At 44.6% G+C, this 21,522-nt stretch overlaps 1 protein-coding gene across 1 annotated transcript; it reads left to right on the top strand.

Annotated features, from left to right (window-relative positions):
- Positions 1 to 563: 563 nt before the first annotated feature.
- On the top strand, positions 564 to 21,382 carry CCND1 (cyclin D1). Its single transcript, XM_074918574.1, has 7 exons — positions 564 to 957; positions 1,047 to 1,162; positions 2,524 to 2,906; positions 4,715 to 4,930; positions 5,612 to 5,771; positions 11,293 to 11,441; positions 16,826 to 21,382. Exons 3-7 carry the CDS (start codon positions 2,709 to 2,711, stop codon positions 16,979 to 16,981), a joined length of 879 nt encoding a protein of 292 aa, XP_074774675.1. The 5' UTR covers positions 564 to 957; positions 1,047 to 1,162; positions 2,524 to 2,708; the 3' UTR covers positions 16,982 to 21,382.
- The last annotated feature ends 140 nt before the right edge of the window (positions 21,383 to 21,522 follow it).

The following is a 21,522-nucleotide window of genomic DNA, read 5'->3' on the forward strand; positions in this document are numbered from 1 at the left end:
CACCGCCCCGCGGCCTGGGCAGGTGCGGGGCCGCCCGGCGCGGCGGGCGGAGGTGGAGCTGCCACCGGGGCGAAAGGGGAGCGCTGGGGGGGGGGAAAGGGCCTTGTCCCGGTGGCGGCGGCTCTGCCAGTTGTGACCAGTCCCCTTTGTCTCGGCGGGACCGGGCGAGCCCCGCGCCGAGATCTGCCCGATCCGCCTGGTAACAGCCCGGCGCCCCCATTGGCTCGCGCTAATGGCCGCTTCCTGCGGCCGCGCCGCCCCGCGGGGGCTCCCCCGGGCCCCGGGCCAGCGCCGGCACCGCCCGCCGGGCAGCCCCGCGCCCCGCCGGGGAGCTTTTATGAATGAAACACCGGCCTCGTGCTGAAAGGGGGCGGGGGGCGAGCCCCCCCCCCCCCCCCCCCCCCAAAAAAATAAATCAACCTCCAAGCCCACCCCAACTGGGAGAACGAGGATGGCGGAGGCGTGGGGCCGGGAGCCGGAGTCGGTGCTGCCGGGCAGGGCCGGGCGACGTGGCCAGGAACAAATGTTGGGAGGCAAAAAGCCGGCACAGGCTGGGCCCGGCTCCCCCAAGGGCTCTCCCTGCACCCCCAAACCATCTGCTCCCTGGACAGTGTTGGGGGTGCAGGGAAATCAAACAGGATCCCCCCAGTCCTGTGTTGCGGGCAAGCCAGATTCCAGTCTGAGTGCAGGGTCGTGGCGTGTTTCTTCATTAAAAATTAAAACCTTCCCGGCCAACTGCAGTTGTGAAAACAGAAGTGTGTGTCCCGCGTATGAAGCACAATAGGCCGGTGGAGGGACACAGGCAGGGGACAGCTTCCTTGCCGAGGAACCGTCCAGATTTGCCCCGCGGGCTGCGGCACGTGAGGGGAACCCAGATCCCCGGGGCCTCTGACATCCTCCTAACGGGCGAAGACAAAATGGAGACAAATGGTCAAGCAAACGGGCAAACTAGGGAAGGTGGGCAGATACTCCATGTAAAGAGATTACGTAAACACACAACAGAGCAACAACACGTTCTGTGATCTTTGGCACTGCTTTCCCCACAGGTCATGCAGGAGGGATGCTCTGTGACACCACGACATGTCCACCACCACAACATGTCCTCCACGGCCAGGAGAGCCTTCCGCTGCCCCGCGATGCTGCCGCCAGTGCCGTGCCACCGGTAGGTGTTCCTGCTCTCTGTGCTTCACCCCCCGGGTGATGTGAAAGCACCGAGGCCGAGGTTAATCCCAATGCTCAGGTTTTGAGGGGCAGGCAGAAGGCAGCGTGAACCCCAGTTTATGGCCTTCACGCTTCTCCCCCGCTCCACTTTGGTGCAGGACAAGTCGTTTCTCCCTTGCAACAGTGCATTGGCTTCACCTTCAATGTTCTCCAGCAGGCCCCAATCCCCCCTATCGGCCCTTCAAAAAGTTAGGGGTTGAAAAGATCCTCTTTTATTAGAAACAAAGCAAAGCGAAGCGTTTTTCAGGTACAGACAGTTCAGCTGGGGAATGGGAGTTAATTTACGGTGGGGCCCCACAGTTGCACGTCACGCGTGGACAGGCTGTGCTGGTGCTGGTGGCGTGGCGTGGCGGATGAGGCCCCAGCAGGCTCTGGCAGCTGCCGGCACCTCCCTCCCCCCCCACCCCCCCGCCCAGTTCATCTCCCTGTAGGTGCTAGAGGAGGCTCTGGCCACCATTTTGCTGCTCTGCTGGGATATTTTTTCTGGGTGGCTGTGCGCGGTGGGGGTGGGGTGCCGAGTGCGGCCTGCCCGGCGTGCACCGCCGCCGACTGCGGCTCGGATTAGCTATCGCCTTGTCCCCTGCCACCTCTGCACCCCTTTTGGAGGGTAAAACCTTTAAAGTGAAAGGAAAGACGTTAAAAAAAAAGAAAAAAAAATTAAAAAAAAAAAAAAGGAAGAGAAGAAAAAGCACCGTCTTGGTAGATGAGGGGGAGACCCCCAATCATTTAAAATTCTGGTGTGCAGCAAAACCATCTAGGCTGGGAAAAAATAGCACTGAGGAAATGGGAGAAAGCTTTTCCCTTGGGATCAACTACAAAGACCGGGAGTTCAGGTTGGGAGCATGCCTTTTTGAACGACAGCTATTGCAGGTACGCGTCGGTGACGACCATAATAATAATTGATAACGAACAGCGACACACTGGTACTGCCCTGCTCCCCCTCCTCGGCGCCCCCAGTAAAATAATACCAACCCAGTCTCCTTGTATTTATATCCCTGCGTGTCTGTGTGTGGCCTAGCCCCATTCATCATTTGGCTCCCACTGCAGAACTCGCTCCATTTTTAAAATTATGCATGATACACTGAAGAGACAATTTGGGTTTCCCCCACCTCTCCCTTGCCCTTGAAGAAAGCAAGCCCTTGTCTCATTTGCATTTGCATTAAAACCCTGCTCTCTATAAGCTAAGCAAAGGGGAAGGACTTGAAGCCTATGGGATGGCTTTAGGGCTCTGCCCCTTGCTTTTGGCTCTCTCTCTCTCTCTTTCTCATTCTCTCTCGTGCTTTGATCTCTGCTTAACAACAGTAACGTCACAGGGGCTATACAGGAGAGTTTTGTTGGAAGTTAGAAAGTTTTGCAGCCTCCAGAGGGCTGTAGCGGCAGTAGCAGAAGCAGCATCCAAGGGACTCCTGGAAGGGGAAGAGAGAGAGCGAGCGAGCGACTGACTCAGTCCTGCTGCAGAAAACTGACTCGAGACGACGGAGGCAGACATGGAACATCAGCTGCTGTGCTGCGAGGTGGAGACCATCCGACGAGCCTACCTAGATGCCAACCTCCTCAATGACAGGGTGCTGCAGACAATGCTGAAGGCGGAGGAGACCTGCTCGCCCTCCGTCTCCTACTTCAAGTGCGTGCAGAAAGAAATCTTGCCATATATGAGGAAAATAGTTGCCACTTGGATGTTGGAGGTTTGTATCATGCGGGGGATTTTCTTTGCAAGCTTCGGCACCCAAATGAATTAAACCGGAGAGCTGCACCCCCATCTCCTGCGGCTCCCGGCCCCCCCCCAACCCCCCCCCGCAGTAAGTCCCCCGGCGCGGCACACGTTGCTCTGGCTTCGCAGACACCCGCGTGGAACGAGGGGACGCGGGACGGGGTTACGATCGCCGCCGCCGTTATTGCCGCTTCTTTATCCTCGCTGCAGCAGGCAGGTCCCGCCGCGGAGGGGCGGCGGACGACCACCCCCCCCCCCCCCCTTATCCGCTCCACGCCGCCTCTTCCCCCCCCCCCCCCCCTCCTTCCCGGCCCACGGGGTCGGGGGGTGCCCCGGCACCTTTTCCGGCCGTCGGGGCAAGGCGGTACCGGCGGCGGGGAGCGCGGGGACGAGCCGCCCGGCCGTACCCCCCGTCCGCCGCCCCGCCGAGGAGCGGCCCCGGCTGCCGAGCCCCCGGCCGCGCCGTGCGGGGCCGCCGGGAACCCCTGCCAGTTAATTTTTCCTAAGGATTTTATTTTAAATTAATATCCTTGTACACGTATGCAAGTAGCTGCCCGTGCCAGTATTATGCGCCATCTTTGTTCTTTTATTTGCAAAGCAAAAGTGTTTATTAATCGGGAGAAAAATTAAGAAAGTCCCGGGGAGCAAGCCAAGGGTGTGTGTTGCGGGGGGGAAGCGGGGGAAGGGGGCCGGGGGAAGAAAGTCGGGGGCCGGGGGACCCCGTTGGGGCTGCGGGCAGGGGGACCGGCCGGAGGGGCTCCGGCATTTCTTGGGGGAGTTGCAGGGTGAAAGTTTCTTTGTTCAGCGCGAAGAGAGGCTGGAGCTGTGGTCACCCCTCAAAGGCATGCTTGTGCTGCGGCGGCGATCTGCAAGGTCGCCTGGGAAAAGCGAGTTGGAAAGGGCCTCGTCCCCTGGCGGGACACGTCTGGGGGGGATCCCAGCAGGAGCCCCAGGAGCTGGGCTACATTTTCATGCCTTTTCGGAAGCCCTGGGCGTCCGCGATCTATTTTTAATTAATTTTTGAAAGCGCAGCGCCCTGCCTTGCTCTGGGAAATGTTGCGCCCGGCTGTGCTGCAGGGCGAGAGGGAGGAGGTGAATTTCACTTCGTGGGGTCTCCCCGGAGCCCCCCAGCAGGACCACCGACACGGGGCTTGGTAAAGGACCCCCGCCGCTTCATTTTCAACCTTTTTTGAGAGCTCCAAGAATTTTTTAAATATTTTTAAATATTTTTTGAAAAGATGACGTCTGGGGAAAAGAGGCTGGACGCCACCTTTGTGTCTCGACCAGAGAGGGGAATCGGCAGCACAACGGCGAATTAGATGAAAAAATAAAAGCGAAATAAATAAATCCCAGGGCAAGCCCAGCTCTGCACCCCATTCCCAGACACGGGCGCTTGCATTTTCATCCGCTTTTCTTTTTCTTTCCTTTTAAAAATTTGTTCTAGGGGCTGGAAAGATGGGGACAGACCTCCTCTTCGATTCTCCCCCCCCGTGGCCCCCCCGCCCCCCGCCCAACTCCCCCTTTTTACCATGAATCACCTACGGATTTCTACCACCACATTTCTCCCCATTTTGTCACTCGTGACTTTCTCTTAATTTTCTTTGATGCGTTTGTTTTTCCATTATTTATCCGTTTCCCCCAAGTGCATTTTCCCCCTCGTCTCCTTCAACCTTGCCCTGCAAAGCCTGGGGGGTGAGGGGGGAGGGAAGGCGAGGGCGGCGGGACAAGCCTAGTTTTTGCCTATATTAAATTATTCTTCAACGATCTCTCTCCTTCTTCCAGGTTTGCGAGGAGCAGAAGTGCGAAGAGGAAGTTTTCCCCTTGGCTATGAATTATTTGGACAGATTTTTGTCGTTTGAACCCCTCAAGAAAAGCCGATTGCAATTGCTCGGAGCTACCTGCATGTTTGTGGCTTCAAAAATGAAGGAAACTATTCCTCTGACCGCAGAAAAACTGTGCATTTATACAGATAACTCCATTAGACCCGACGAATTACTGGTAATTTCACGTTTAATCACCTCAGGAAAAAAAAAAAAAAAAAAAAAGAAAGACAAACACAAACAAACCAAAAAACCAACCCCAAACTAAAAACGCCGATTGGGAAGCCGGGGGAGAGGCGGGGAGGGGGCTGCCTCCCCGCCAGCGGGGGTGCCGGCGGCGGGCGGGACGCGCTCCCCGCGGCCGCAGGGGCTGTGTCCCGGGCAGCGGGGCTGTCGCCGGGCCGGGGCCTGTCCCGGGGCCTGTCCCCGCTCCCCCGGCCGCGGCCCGCGGCAGCCCCGGCCGGACCCGCCGCCTCGGCGCTGCTGGGCGCGGCGCGGGCGCCCCCTGGCGGCCCCGCGGGGGGCTGCGGCGGCGGGCGCTTCCCGGCGGGGGGCGGCCCGGTGCCCCCGGTGCCCCCCGGCCGTGCCCGCTCCCCACGCCGCCCTGCCCTCGCCCCCGGGGCCCTGCCCGCATCCCCCGGGCCCTGTCCTGGCCCCCCCGCCTGCGCCGGGCCCCGCGCCGCGGGAGCGCACTGCCTGCGCCCCGCCGCCGGTGCGGGGAGCGGGCTCGGCCGGGAGAAGGGACTGGCCCAGCTGCGGCTAGTGCTGGTCCGACCGCGTGTGAGCGGAGCTAACCACATTTTTCCCTCTTCTCCTTCCTCTTCTCTTCTTCCCCCTTCCCTCCCTCTTGTCTTTGCAGCAAATGGAGCTGCTTCTGGTGAATAAGCTGAAATGGAATCTGGCTGCAATGACCCCCCACGATTTCATTGAACATTTCCTTACTAAAATGCCTCTGGCAGAGGACACCAAGCAGATCATCCGTAAACATGCTCAGACTTTTGTGGCTCTGTGCGCTACAGGTATGAGCCCTGCACGTTAAAGCAAAAAGCGTGTTGCTTCCCGACACGCACCTACCCCCTGGCTTGTAAAGCTTCCCGTAGCTGTGGTCTAAAGCGAGCTCGCAGAGCTGCGGGGAGGTAGTTTAAGCCCCGGTTATTGCCCCTTGTTTGCAGAAGGTGGATTACTTTGCAGAGGTAAGTTTTTTTCAGAAGATATTTTGCTTCCGAGTCGAGTAGGCGGTGGTGTCAGGGAGGGAGAAGCCCCCCCCTCTTTGTAGCTTAGCCATGGAGTCGCAGCTCAGCGTGGCACGATTTCTTCACCTCTGTACGCCTGGTTTTATGCAGGGGCTGCAAAAGGCTTACTGCCCGTGCAGGGAATCCCTCCCCGTGTGGATTCATTCTTAAGACCGTTTTTAAAGGCAGAGGGAGATTTTGCTTGTGAATAGCTCTGCGTGGGGGTTTTAAAACTTCCCTCTTCAAGTTGCCTCTTCCCCCCTCCTCGGTGGCTGGTGGATTGAAGGAGGGCCACGCGGCACAGAGGCTTTCCTGGCACAGGACCGAGCTGCTGCCATCTGCACCCTTCGGACCACGTGCTGTGCTGAAGCCATGTGCAGGGCCAGCCTCCAAAGACACCGACTGTTCGCTAGGCCAGGTTTGCAGAGGCCTGATCTTTGGTTTCAAGGGCACCGTGTGTGCGTGCGCGCTGGTTCTTTGAAGTTCTATGTTTGCGTGTGGACTGTGTGTATGCATTTGTACGTGTACCAGCTTTACCCACTGAACCCTAACACGTGGGGAGGAAAAAAAGTTTTAGAAGACTCTCTGTTCTCCAGTAATCTTAACTGTTCCCGCAGGATAGAGTGGAGGAGCAGAGACAAAAGTTCTAGAGGGAAGATACTATGTTTAAACAAAATGTGTTCAGCGCATTTTCTTTTAGTATGGCAAGATCAGTCCAGGAATGGCAAAAGAATAAGGAATGGCAAAAGAATAAGGAATGGCAAAAGAATAAGGAAGAAAAAGCAGCCAAAGCAAATGTTCTTTTGCAGTAGCATGTAAAGAGGAATGCCAGACATTCTGTTCACACTGATAAAAACTTAGTGTAAAGGAGATACAGTGCTTTAGTAAATGTTAATATTCAGTAGCAGTTGTGCTAAATAAAGAGATCTAGCCTGCATTTGTACTTGAGAAGAGGTATCCACACTTGAAAACCTTGGTGGGATGTGTGTGGTCAATGGCACAAATTAATGTTGTGTAGTTTATCTTCCAGAGATGGATTTGGTATAAAAAAATTGAAGAGAGATTGCAGGCACTCAGAAGAAAAATCTTATTTCACAGAATCGGTCCTACTGCAAGGCCTAAAGATAGAATGACCAAGCCATAAAAGAGAAATTTATAAACACTGGCATTGCTCTTCATCTTGGGCCTAACATCAACATAACGGGCAGTTTGTAAGTTAGATTGCCTGGAGTAATGCTTGGTGTTCGGAGCGCTACAACCTTCAAACAGCCTTAAAACTACCTGCAGCAACATTTTGGGAAAATCAGACATAACTCTCCATGCCAGATTCTACCAGCTAAGGCTGCTGTGACTCCGAATGCGTGATTTGCTCAGTTTGAAGCTTCCTCCACTGTTAGCTAAAAAGAACAGCTACCCGGCCTCCCCTTTGGATATGGGGATGTTTAACCTAGGTTGTTGTGTTGGCAATGAGAGGGATGAAAACAAGAGTAGTTCAAAGGTTGGAGACTTGCTAAGAGTCCAGTACTTTGATCTACTGTCGGTGTTGTTATGTTTCTTTTAGGAAGCACATCCAGAGCCTTTATTTAACACTGCTACACACCACAGCTGGAGAATGGATCAGTAAATGAGAACCATGTTCTGGGAGTTTTACGTAGCTTTTAAAAAAACCAGTGCTGAGCTCACCAGAATTGGGGCCCTCTTCAGCTCCCTACTGAAGTTGGGAATATTGCCTGGGGAAAGAGCGCTCAGGAAGGCTGCCACTAGGCTCTGTATTTTTATTGTTATTTTTGGATGTCAGGATTTTCTCTACCTCTCACTTTCCTCATGACTTCTTTGTTGGCTAGTGAAGATCACATGTGGCTTAAGCAGCATCTGGACTTTGCTTTGCTGTTGCTGGGTTGTGTTGTATTTCCCCTTGCCAAAATGAACCTAGATGGACTGCAAACGCGTTGTGCTGCCTGGATGCTGTGGGGCCCAATCCAAAGTCCACTGGAAACACTGACACTTGCTTAAGTGGCCTCAGGGGCAAGTGCAGTATATCCTTTGCTTGAAGTACAGCCCGTGTCCTCTACTGTAAAGGAGGGTCTCCTAAGAAGAGATGGCAAAATAATGCTTGCTTAGAAAATAAAGTCTCCGCCAGTTGGCTTAACAAGATGAAGGCTGTGGAAGTGTTTGTAGATGAGTGTGTATGTGTTTGCTCCAGAAAGAGAAGATTACGCTGCAAGGTGAAGTTGAGGGGAATTCCTTCTAAGCTCCCTCTTCAGTTGTCTGGCTAGTAGCAGTGGATTTGTTTGATTTGGTTTAGTTTTGAAAAATCCATTTTCACCAAAGGATGTCTTTGTGCTGTGGTAGGTTTGGGAGAAAAAGCAAAAGCAAAAAAAAAAAAAAAAATTACCAGGGGTTGTTTGAAGTTAACACATAATTGAGCTTAATGAATGGGGCTTTGGCATGGCCGAGCAAGGCAGGGAGAGCTCAAAAGGAAGCAGGCCTCTTTTGGCCCAAGTTAAGACCAGTGTTGAGGGAGAACTGCAGCTCTATACAAGCATAACAATGAATAGCAACAAATATTGGAGCTTCAGCATTTCATTATGTTCCTCTGGTTATCAAAACATACCAGGCTCCTTTTATATTATTATTATTGTTATTACTATTGTTGCTTTCCTCCTCTCGGATGGAGAAAGAAAGATCCCCCTTTGAAACAAGCGTGTTACAATTCTCCTATTCTCTGGCCTTTATAAAATTGGTAGTCTCAAGGTATGTGACCAGTTGGAACCTGTTGCATCTTGCAGCAAGTGATTTATGTTCGCAGTTTTGATTTGCCTCAATGAAAAGATTTTCATTCATAGCCCCCAGCTCTCCAGACGGATGGAATTGCTGCTCCATTTAAAAAGGAAAAGGGGTGACTCGCCTTGTTAGGAATTTTTTTTAAAGCGCTGCAGCGCCTATATGCCTGCTTTGTCCTCCCTTCAGGGTGGCTGGCATTCTTCTCTCTCCTCCCCCTCCTCTCTCTCTCTCTCTCTCTCTTTTTAACAACGCTGAAGTTGTTTATTCTTTTTGGATGAAGTCTCAGATAGGCTACTGGGGATGTGTGCTTCAATTGATGGGGCCCCCTACCCCATTGTGGCTGTGTCAGGTCTAATTCATCTCACCGAAGCCCCCTTGTTCCTGAGCGCTCAATAGCGCAAGATGAGGCGATGGAGGCTGACAATGATGCCACACTCTTCACTTGGGGGCATCCAATTACAGGCGAGAGGGGCCCCCTGATTAATATGCTGAAATTAGTGGCCTCTGCCACAAATAATTCCTTGTTGAGTTGCAACAAAAAGGCAGTCCATGCTGCTTGTCTGGAGTGGTTATAGGGACAGACACAAACTGGTCATTTAAACTTCATTATCACTTTTCCACCTTGGAAAGAATGAGGGTGTGACTATGAATTCATGTTCTTGTTTACTGCGCCATTTAAAAGAAGAACGCAAATATTAATCCCAAACGTGATCCTGTCAGATCAGACTCATTACAGTGACACATTTTGGTCATGTTCTGTTTGTGGAGCTCAGTAAATAGTGGCGCAAATGTGCTGCCACCATAGCCCTCTGAGCAACCCAATCTTGGTGGAATTAATGCTTACCTACTGAAATCCCTGATTTCTGAAGTCTACCTGCAACTGCGTATCAGTATTTCAGTTAGGGCACTGGCCTGGGCATGTGTATAGTGTCAGTAAGCAGTCTGGACGACTTTGATTTTGGGGAATGACAGAAGCTTGCCAGAGGGTGGGCGTACTTCTATCCGCCTGGAAATGGGCAGATTAGGAAAAGGGGATAAACTATATTTATTTTAAGTACGGTATCATAAATGAGATGACTTTAGATCACGCTTGCCTTTTCACTGGCAGTGCATCACAAAAGTTTGGCCACAATGCATCGTATCAGTTTAATTTTGAAGGTTCATAGAACGCTGGGCGAAACGCCCCTTTGAAGGTGGGTATTGGCCAGGGCCACAATGGAGTGTCAGAGGTATATGAATAGATTCAGAGAGAGGACTTTCATAGAGTCCCAAAGTCTTTAGTTTCACTGGTAAAACATTTACACAAAAGTTATTTTATCATAATAAAGGAGATGCATGATTTAATACTTAAACTGTTCCACTGAGCCCTCTAAGCTGTCCATTCCTTTGATTTCATTCAAGGGTTTGACAGATGGTTTATATTTTTTCAACCCAGAGGAAGTTGTATTCTGATAAAAGCTGGAGGAATGTATCTCAGGTTCTTGTGTATAATGTGGCATTTCCCTTTCTTCCTCACAAAATCAGACGTTTACTTGTGCCACTTACTTCCTTTGTTTCTGATTCTCCTCCAAGGTGTACACTGACACGGATCAAATGCATTCCTGTTCAGCAGAGAGAGTCTTGGCATTAAAATGTGGATTATTCTTATTAAAAAAACCCAACAAAACAAAACAAAAAACAAACCAAAACCATGCTAAATGGCAGAGATAGCCCCTTAAGGAATCATGGGAGTGGCTTTGTGGAGAGACCTACAGCAATGCAGTCTGGAAGGGGGCCCAGCCTCTTGTCAGCATGGTGTCACATCAGAATGTAACTGATTGTCCGCCAATTCTTGGGACCCCCGTCACTTAGTTATGCCACATTTACATTAAATCCCTGTTGCCAGGATGGATGGCAGCCACTGACAAGAGACTAGGTTGAGACAAAGCATTTTTAAGATGAAACCTTAATTTAAATATGGATTATCTGCCTCCTGACAGGGTTAAGCAGTCTTTCTCTTTCTTTCTTTTTGTTGATGTTGTTGTTCATTAAAGCTATATTCCTTTGAATGTCAGTGCAAAGGTTTCTGCTTTAAAGGGCCTGAGGACTCCTTATTAGAGTGCACCTAGGATCTGATCATGTGAAACGCTTAAGAATGCGAACAGGTTTTCTCAGATGTATAGTGCCATTGACCCCAGTGGCATTATTCACTTTATTATTTATTATTCACAGTGGCAAGTATTTTAACATTTGAAGAATGGGGGGCCCTACTTATGATAAAAATACCTCGAAGTGATGAATGGTCTCCCAGGCTTAGTGCTAGGAAGGGCTACTCACTGAAGTACAGTTGCTCATGTGGATGAGTCTTTACAGGTTTGGACCTGTAACAGTGTGGAGCAGGAGGCACCGTTCTGCTCACGATTTTCCCTACAGTTGGCAGCTGAATCCATGCTGGTAGAAGAGTGTATGTGTATGGGCAGGCTTCTCCTAAAGCAATCGTTTCAGTCTTTTTTTTTTTTTTTTTTTCTCTCCTTTCTTCATACAGATATTAAATTTATTTCAAACCCACCTTCCATGATCGCAGCTGGCAGTGTGGTAGCAGCTGTGCAAGGCCTGCATCTGGGGAACACTAACACTTTCCTCTCCTATCAATGCCTCACACATTTCCTATCACAAGTTATCAAATGTGATCCGGTAAGTGACTTTCTCTCGGTTGATCTCCTGCCTTAGAGTTTAAGAATGAATGCCTGCTTACTGCATAGTAGCTAATCTGACAGTAAATCTTGATAAAAGTCAAACCTCAGAGTGGGGTTTTTGAACGTGTTCTCTTGTGTCCGTCCTAGTTATTTAGCTGTCATTATATCCATTAATAATCTGTGATTACGCTGCTGCAGTTCACTGATAGGAATGCCACATTCAGCTCTAATGTTTGTTAGAGAGGCGTATCTGACAAAGCAAAGGAAACTGCATCGATTTAGGACATAGCAGAGGCTGTGTTTGGTTGTAGGTATTTAAACCGGGAGTCTGTGTAAAACAAAACTTTGAAAATAAGACGAGGAAATAGTTACTGAGACCTCGTGGTATCTCTGACCTTATCTTTGACCATTCTTGAGGCCTTTTATTGTGCCAAGTGGTGTGAAAAAGCCCTTCTTAAAAGAGTTCTAATGATCTAATTTGGTTTATTACGTGCTAGACCTGCACAGTAGCTGGTATTGAATTCCTTTTCGGAACAAATGCTTGTCCCACGACTTTCTGACAAGGTAGATGGTCCTCACAGGACTCCCATTTTGCCCTGCAGCTTCCAGGAGATGCACATCAGTAACTAGTGAGCAATAAACCTTTCATGAGTGAATGGGCCAGGAAGGGAGCCTACAAGGAAGACCTAAAGTCAATGATCCATGTCATAATGGTGTGTGAAGTTGGGGCAGAGTTGAGCTTTGTTTTGTAACAATGTGGAAGACCAATAAATAGATGCTTTAAAAAGGTTCTTGTGAGGTCTCCAAGCGCTGGACAATGAGTCAAATAAAGACAACTCTGTGGTTAGCTGCAGAATCTTTGAGATGCTGTTAAATTATTTTACATGTTAATAATTTAAATACACAGAGAACCATACTAGTCCAGACACTGCAAAACTAGGTTTGTATAATTGGACTTTGTTGACAGGATTGAGTGATGTCTGGAAAGATGAATGCATCATAATTAATTATTCACAAAAGTATTTTACTTTTGATAGACCATGTGACACAATTCCTGACAGATATCTCAGCTTATTATTTTGATCACTTTAACAACGCCTCAGTATTGCACACGTTATTTTTGCCATTTATATTACTGCAGCTAAAGGGCTGAAATGTTAAATACTATAAGAACTTCAAATGCTGAAGTAAAATGCTGCTCAGTTTGGTATGTATGTGTAATGCTTTTAGTCAGTTTGTAAACAGTGTAGATATTTCGGTGTATGGTTGGCCACTATCCAGTGCAAGGTATTTGAAGCAGGTACTGAGGAAAAATACTAGGCTTGCTATCTGTTATGTCAGTATCTGATTCAAACATTACTTAATCACTCCTGATACAGAACATTGAAGTAGATTCTCTTATATCTTGGAGAACAACCGTATGTCCTTATGTGACTTGACTTAGTTGATGACAGAGCTCTTTTAAAAGAAAAGAAAGTAGTTTTAGCAAGAAGGAGAATTCTTGTTTATTTTTTATTGTGCAGAGTCATTGCAAGGCCACAGTCTGTATGACCTGAACTGAAATTACCAGCTTTAAGAGGAAGTTAACTCTCCAGATTTCATTGCTAAATGTATGTGTTAGAGCAGCTAAAGTTAGAAGTAAGGTTTTGGTATAGGTGGCTACAGAAAATAAGCATCATAAAATTATATGTATGTATACATATCCTGTTGTGTTTGTAATAGAATAAGGAAATAGCATCATCCACTACTATTGCTTTGCGTAGAGAAAATTGCTTGGTTTCATACGTAGCATGATCCCCTGCATAGAGACATTTCCCGTAAGATGTGCCTATGTAAATCATGGTTTCGAATGCTATTTCTGTTATCTTATATGAAGTTTGTTACTCCACAGTGATGGTTCCCCCAGTCAGACTGTACAATTGAATACACTTTATATTGGATTGTCTTGAAATATTAAGAGCGTGCATCATAACATGGCTAACATTCTCCCTGATTATCTATTAGCTAGAGCAACTGGTCTGTTGGATTTCAGGTTATATAATTACACTTTTTTACCTTTAGTCTCAAAGGAAGCTGAATCTAAAGTAAAATGAATATCACCTGATTGGAATTCCTTTATGGTTCATGTTTACGTTGGTAGGAATCCAATTTCCCATTTTGCCTTTGATCAGGGGTAATTAGAAGTCAGATAATCACAATTAGAAGTCTTGGGCTGTCTTCCATCATTCTATTCTTGACCCCATCATCCAAACAGATTGAATTTTACCTGACATTCATTTCCAGGCCAGAAATTCGCTAAACTAGATTAGATTGGGTTTCCATGCTGTCTGTTAGTACATTGGAATTCGTCTCCTGCCTGCCCCTACTCAGAGGCACCTTCAGACATGTGCTTGTTATCCAGAATGGGTCAGGCAGTAACAAAGGATTTCCAAGCAGTTTCTTTTTTGTTGTTGTTTGTTTCCTTTCGTATCTGACCCTGGAGTCTGATCATGTCTACTGTGTGTGTGTTAAAGGTATTTGACCACATCAGTTAAACTAGCAAGTCTTTTTTTTTTTTTTTTTTTTTTTTCACTGAGGAGCTTAATTAATCCAGGAAGGGTTTATGACCTTGAACAAACTGTGGGCATTGAAAATTTGGGTAGTGAAGCAGAAAAGTTGTTGGGAGAAGTTATCAGAGTAATGCACAAGTTTTGTATTTGCTTTTCAGTGTTGAGAATGAAAAAAGCTTTGGTGAGGTTGTTCACAGTGGATTTTATATTTTGCAGTTACTTTTGCTAGTGCTAATACATTCCTGCAGACAAACTATTCTCTAATAGTCATCTGAGTAAGAAATGAACAAAAATGCCTAAAACGTTAAAAAAATATATTCATTAACTGTAGCTTAAGACACAGTGTGTTTGTAATACATTGTAAAGATCATGTTCTAAAAAATACAGTTACAACATGCTGTACTTAGAGAATCTCACAGGAAAAAAAGTATTCTGTCATCAAAAATTACCTTTAAATTCTATAGTCCTATGTAATTATTCATGACTGGACTCTGGTGGGAGAATAATATTTATAGAAATTCTTTTGAATGGTTGTAGTTTTCAGAGCTCAAACATGCTATACGCAAATGGTTAGGATTAAAAAAAAACAAACACTGAACCCCCACCAAACCCCACTGAACAATCAACTCCCCCAGCCCCGCCAAAAAACTATTTTGCTCTGAAAATAAATTGGCTTTCAGTTTAGAACACTGAACATGCTACCCTTTTAAAACAGAATTATCTTCAAAAGTGCCTGGATTTGTAAAACCAAAAATACCTAAACCTGTATTTTCACATACTACTCTTTCATACATCCAGTTCCAAGTGTGACTGAGGTACGTGGTACAGGACATACAAGTAGAAGCCTTACAGTCAGGATGGATCCGTCAAAGCTTGAGAAGGGGTGAAAGGACTTCATAGAGATCTTATTGTGAAGGCCAGAAGTATGTAGGAGCCAAAGACATGATGACTTTAGGATATGAGGCGTTTCTTTTTGTCATTTAAAACGCTGTGTGTCTCTGTCAAGAGGAAATATTACACTAGGGTTTAAACCAGAAAAGGTCATAGGTTATGTGTTTTCAGTGAGCTGTAACTGATGGTCTGATCTGCTTAGAGGTAGGATTAACCTCCCTCTCTCTCAGAAAGGACTTGCAGAGAATTGTTTGCTTGGGTTTCTAATCTTATTTTACCCCAAATGCCATGTGCCCTTATTGGTGGCAGAGGAGATTCTTGTGGTAGTGGAATCAGTGAAAAGCTGGTAGATCACACAAGAAGCCTCTGAATGAAGGCAGAATTGAAACTGGGAAATAAAGAAAACAGCAGGCAGGTCACCCTCTCAGGAAAACAACATTCATTCTCAGTCATGCACATCCTAACACTTTTGACGGCAATTTATCATGGAAGACTGGGTTCACCGCAAGGGCTAACACATGTCATAGGTTAAATCAGAAAAGGCAATACTGAAAGGAAACTTCAAAGTCCTTAATACACAGAGTTAAATATGTTGGGAAAAAGCTTACGATGTTTGTTATAAAGATATGAGTAAACAGCACGCTGGAAGGATTTTGGCCAAATGTCCTGTGATTGTTTTGCCTATTTAAGGCACCATTTCTGTGTCACTGCAATGGATGTATGTGGCTCTGAAGAACACAACCATAACTTGCAGGAAGTTGGACAGGTTGAGCTAACAGGCCTTCTCTGGTTCTAATTGCTGTGGATTGATAAGTGGAATTGGATATATCTAGACATGGTATGGTTTGGTGCTTTATGCTTTTAATTCACACCAAAGTCCATGCAAGCAGCGAGGCCCTTGCACCCTCCTGAACACTCATTAGGACTGTGTGTGCATTCAGCTCTGAGAAAATGCTTCTGAAGCAAGGGAAAGATCTCACCCTGACTGAGATTCCAAGGTGAATGCAGCAGCAGACTAAAAGCTTGGCAGCACTTTGTAATGCGCGGTTATGAAGGTGTGTAGTGGTGCTTCTGAAAGATTTCTCCATTTTGGGGTCATACAGTCTGGTACATTCTTCTGTTCAGATGTTTTCTGAGCTAGAAATCAGTTATCTCTTGAGCTGCCCACTGCTGCACATAGCAGCAGTTGGCAGGCAACCCTGGGCACACATATCTAAATATACACTCAGCCTGGGAAAATCACTGTTTATGACCATCACTTCTAGTATACTGTACTGCTGAAGCGTTTCTGTGGTAAATCATGGACCAGCTCTGACTCCGGCCCAGTTCCATGTCTCTGCACCTCCACTCAATTATTTTTGATTGATTCACACTGCTGTCCAGTCCGACTGTTCCTATTTTTTCAAAAGGTATAAAGTACAGTGAGGTAAAAGATAGTATGAATGGACTTGTACAGACCTGCTGAGGTAACTGTTAACAGCACAGGCAGAAAAGTAGTAGTGCAAGCTGCAGCATTTTACTGTGTCAAGTTCCTGCCCAGGTTAGTTACTGCATGTCTCCAAATTGTAGTGGAGTGTCCATCACATTCAGCTGTAGACCTATGGGCTGAGACTAGTAATAAATAAAACGTCAGCCACGGCTTGTCCAGAGGACCATGTGTGGAGATGCTCGCCTAGGCCATTAAGCAGAAGATGGCAAGAGTTACCTGCTGAAGTCTGGATCCAGACTAGTATCCTGCAGGAAATGGGGTAGCTCGTCCAGTCCTTTTCACCATTTAGTGTTTGTTTCTCCTGTTCTTCACACACTCCTTTCAGTCTGCTGCCCTCCCAAATAACCTGATTATGTTTCTCTTGCATTTTCAAGAAATGGTATTTGGTCTGTGATCTTACTGATTTTCTAAAGGACTCTGGGTCTTTTTCTCCTTCCATTTAATCTTCTCTAGGATTGTTTACGAGCCTGCCAAGAACAGATTGAATCCCTCCTTGAATCCAGTCTACGTCAGGCACAGCAGCACAACGTATCTTCAGAAACAAAGACTGTAGAGGATGAAGCAGACCTTTCCTGCACACCTACTGATGTGCGAGATGTGAACATTTAAGAGGACTTCTAATGGGTTTGCTTGGCGAGAAAAGCAAAGAAAGGGCATCTGAGAAGGAATCAGCATCAGGATCTCCCCCCCAGAAACCCTTTTCTCCAGGACATTTTTATACCAGAAGGGAAAACCAGTCTTGTTATATTTTTTTCTTGCTCTGTCTCCCTTCCATCTGTGACTTCAAACAAACAAATAAACAAAAAATACCCCAAAAACTGTCTTAAAAAAAGAAAAAAATAGTATTTGCATTACCCCCAGGGGTTTGTGCTACAAAAATAGAGGATTTTATACAATAATAATCAACTAGTTTTTATATTAAAGTGTTCTTGTCTGTATGTTGTAAAAATAGGCATTAACACACAAAATGTCTCCAGGGGAGGTATTAGATTTGATTTCTTACATATAAAACAAACCAACCAACCATTTTTAAAGTAGAAGAGGGTTTTTTTTTTTTTAGATAGTAAATGAAATATTCTTTTTTTTTCTTTAAAAAGCATAGCTTTAACGCAGTTCTAGGCTTTTCTGTATCTTGCTTGCTTATGCATTTAGTCACTTTATAATTCATCTGTAAATGTTTATTTTATTTCCTTAGGTTTTTTTTATCCTCTTCACCTTATAAATGGTTAACGTAACCCGTAAGTTAGTGTATGTTAGGATGCAGCATTATTATATGTTAATCTTTTTTTGTGCCTGTGGATTGCCTGTGCATAAGGCATTTGTAGGGTTCCAGCTTAGCATTGTTGGGAAAGGCCAATGTACTACTCATACGATACTCTATTATAAAGAGAAACCGAAATAGTGACATAATATATTATATTTTTGTAATCTTCATATTTTTGTAGTTACCTGTGTAAAAATGCTGGTCTGACCCCACAGATATTCAGCCTAATTATGGTCAGGTTCAATCCACAGTTCAGTCTTTTTTTTTGTTTGTTTGTAATATTCTAAAACCATTCCATTCAAAGCACTTTCAGTCCATTAGATATAGGAAATACATTCTTTTATTGTGTGGGAATTTTTTTTTAATGGAATGGTTTGGAAATATATAAGTGCTTGTTCGCAAACTTGGAATTGCAAAGCAAGTGCATTTAACTATGGTGTTAGAGGAGAGGTGATTTTTTTTTTTTCGAAGGTTGTGTTCCAGTGAGAGAAATTGCATTCACAAATTGCCAGGATATCTTCCTATCCTTTTCTATAGAAAAGTTGAAGTTTAGAATCCTTTGGTGCCAACTCATCTTTATAAATTAGGGGCCTTAAAGGTTCACATATAGGACACATAGTTTAAGGATTGTCGCTAGATGTTTTACAACTGAAGGTTTTTAAACACTAAAATATATAATTTATAGTTAAGGCTAAAAAGAATATTTATTGCAGAGGATGTTCGTAAGGCCAGTATGATTTGTAAAATAATGCAATCGCCCCTTTTTAAAAAAAATCTTTCTACCCTTGATGTTGCAGTTTTAACACAGCTTATTAAAGGACACGCTTCAAAGAACAAACCCAAAACAAAGCAGTCTATTTGGCCCCTTCCTATACATTTTCAAAAGCAGTCTAACCATGAAAAAAACGCCATAGTTAATAGATAATGAAAATTGGATTACTTGAAAGAAGTTCTTATTCCAGTATATGCCCCATTTTTTTATTTAGCTACAAATAGAAAATTTGCACATCTTGGCTATGTATCTTTTTATTATTATTTTAGAAAGTAGCTGAAGGGACGTGGACATAGCTGTTGAAGTTGATGCTCGAGGAGAATGTGATGGTGAAATGTATGTGAGAAAACTGCCGCTAAGGTGTTGATTGTAAAAAAACAAAACAACAAAAAAACAACAAAAAACAGAAAAAAGAAAAAAATTTTAAAACTAAAAAAAAAAAAGAAAAAGAGAAAAGTAAAGGAGTGGATGCTCCATTTTTATTGAGCTGCTATGGATAAATTCCCAGCATGGTTTGAAAAAAAAAATTAACATTGCTTTTCTGTATCTTTGTCATTGTGTTTTGCTGCTATTTTGTGGATCAGTTTTTTTTTTTGTTATACAATGTCATATACTGCCATGTTATAGGTTTTAATTTTCTCATAGAAAATTATATTATTGACATCATTTTTTTGTAGATTTTTATGTGATCAATTTTTACTTAATGTGATTACTGCTCTATTCCAAAAAGGTTCCTGTTTCACAATACCTCATACTTCAGTTAACCGTGTCTAGACCAGGTTTTAATGTTCGTACACAGTGCCTCATAGTTCTACTGCAAATGGAAATGCATCGAACGTTATTCTGAATGGGTCTCGCGATTTGCAACTAGGTTGCATTAATTTAAAAACAGCAGACATTTCAGAAGATCAAGTAATGTCAGTTTTTTTGTTGTTATGCATTTTATAAAGCTGGATTCTTTGTCTGATCTGGGGTTTATTATCATAGTAGTTTTAAGCTGTGTTATTAGCCACATTGATATATGAAAGGTGCATTATAATATAACTTTTGTATGCCACCTGATGTGGTTTCCTATCAGCTGGGACACATCATTTGGTATGATAGGTTATCTTCTGGAACTCTAAGTATTTTGTGTGTTTAATCTGTTATGATATACTAGGTTTTTTGTTTTTGTTTTTTTTCGTGTTTTTTTTTTTTTTTTTTAATTATAGCATAATGCTAATTTAAAAAGCCTGTAAATCTCATAAATAAGCCAGCTAACAGAGTTGTATGCTGAAGAATAATCTAGCTGTTGCCTGTATGCTGCTAAACCAAAACAGAATTAGAACTCATTTTGAGGCAAATGCAGTTGAGATCCTACATAGTGCATAAATAAAGTATTGCAATGCTACTAGCAGTCGCAGGACCCAGGAGGACTGGATACATTCTGTCCAAATTTCAGGAACATTTCTTACTGCTTACCTCATAAAACACTTCTGTTTGTGGCATCTCTGTGTCTCTGAACCAAACATGATTATTGAGTTAGTGCTTGTTGGTTATATTATGTGTTACACTGAGTGGCAGTGTGTACTGCAAATTTCTTTAAAATATTGTATGTACTAAAAGGCCAAATCCAGATAAGTGGGTTCATGTGCCAACAGAGATGCTTTATTTGTCACATTATTATAACAATCTGTAGTAAGCAAGCAATTCAGATTTGTACATTTTTATATTGTACTTATTGGCATCACTGGTCTGAAATGCACATTTTCACCAACAGACCTGTAACAGACAAGTTTCCAGCAAAAAAAAAAAAGTCTAGAAATAAAATTGGTAAAACCCAATGTCTGCTTGTGTTGTTTTGTTGGGTTTTGTTTTCGTTTTTTTTAATTGCCTTCATGAATGCTGAATGGCAGTAACTACCTGATGGAGTAAGTAAACCACATGACATTTTCTGGTTTTGACTCTCCATACTTTTAATGGTTGCAATTGAAAACCTTTTGTTATTTTAGGAAGCCATAGGCATTTTTAGCAATGGGTAGGTGACTGACTGTCACAGTAATGTGTATTTTTAAAGAAGCAAAACATCTAAGGTAATACTCAGTAAAATGCCATTTGGTGGTTCTTGTCAAAAAAGGTAAATAAAGTAGGTGCTGGATGGTACAGAAGGCTTGTTTGTATTTATTTATCTGTGTAAGGTTTTGTGTCCAATACCTTTACAGAAGATAATATAATCTGCTGCCTTTTCCGTCCCTTCCCCTCATACACAGTGCTCACATCTTACTATTATATCAGTAAGATAAGGAATAAACCTGAAAAAAATGTAAAAGTCTCCTAAAAATAAATTAAAAAGAATGGACAGGACAAAAATTAAATATGATGATAAAGTGATAAAAATTATAACCTGTGTTCCAAACTGGGGATGCACACTATTAATTATCAGAGGTGAACACAGCAGAAGCAGCTTATTTTTAGTGGAGATGATTAAGATTCTAACTTATGTATGTGACTGTTTACCCTATGAAAATATTTCTGCCTTAAAAAAATTTGCATAAAATATCAAGCGCTTGTCTCTCCTGTCACAAATTAGAAATCTAGTGTCTGTCTCCCGAGTTTCCCATTGACTAAACTTCACATTACAGCTGATTCTATGCAGTTAAGTACAGCAAAGGACATGAAAAATGAAACTTAAGCCCTAACATGTTAATCATAGTCTAGTGCAAAGTAAGTTTGTCTTAGTGTAGCTGCCACTAGATGAGTAACCATCTGCTCAGTTGAGCTTGTATTAGCTTGACAGTTTCCCAGCCATCTCAGACAAACCTAAACTGTGGCCTACTGTAAAACTGCAACTCAGGTAAAAGTAATATCAGTACATAGCATGATCCGTATTGTTTTCCATTAGAAATTAGTAGCTCCTCAAGATGGTTACACTGGTAGGCCGCCAAGGAAGATTTGTATAGCAGTGAATGGAGATCTAAACTAGATTCACTGTGACTTTAAATACAGATCAAGCCAAAGATTAAACTGGACTCAGTCAAAAACTACTAGTTTTTTTCCACACAGATCTTTTACCAGTTTTCTGCAAAATTTCAGCATATTTTAAAGAAGACATAGGGGGAAAAAAAAAAAAGGCTC

Source organism: Athene noctua, chromosome 14 (genome assembly GCF_965140245.1).
Source record: "Athene noctua chromosome 14, bAthNoc1.hap1.1, whole genome shotgun sequence".
Lineage (NCBI taxonomy): Eukaryota > Metazoa > Chordata > Aves > Strigiformes > Strigidae > Athene > Athene noctua.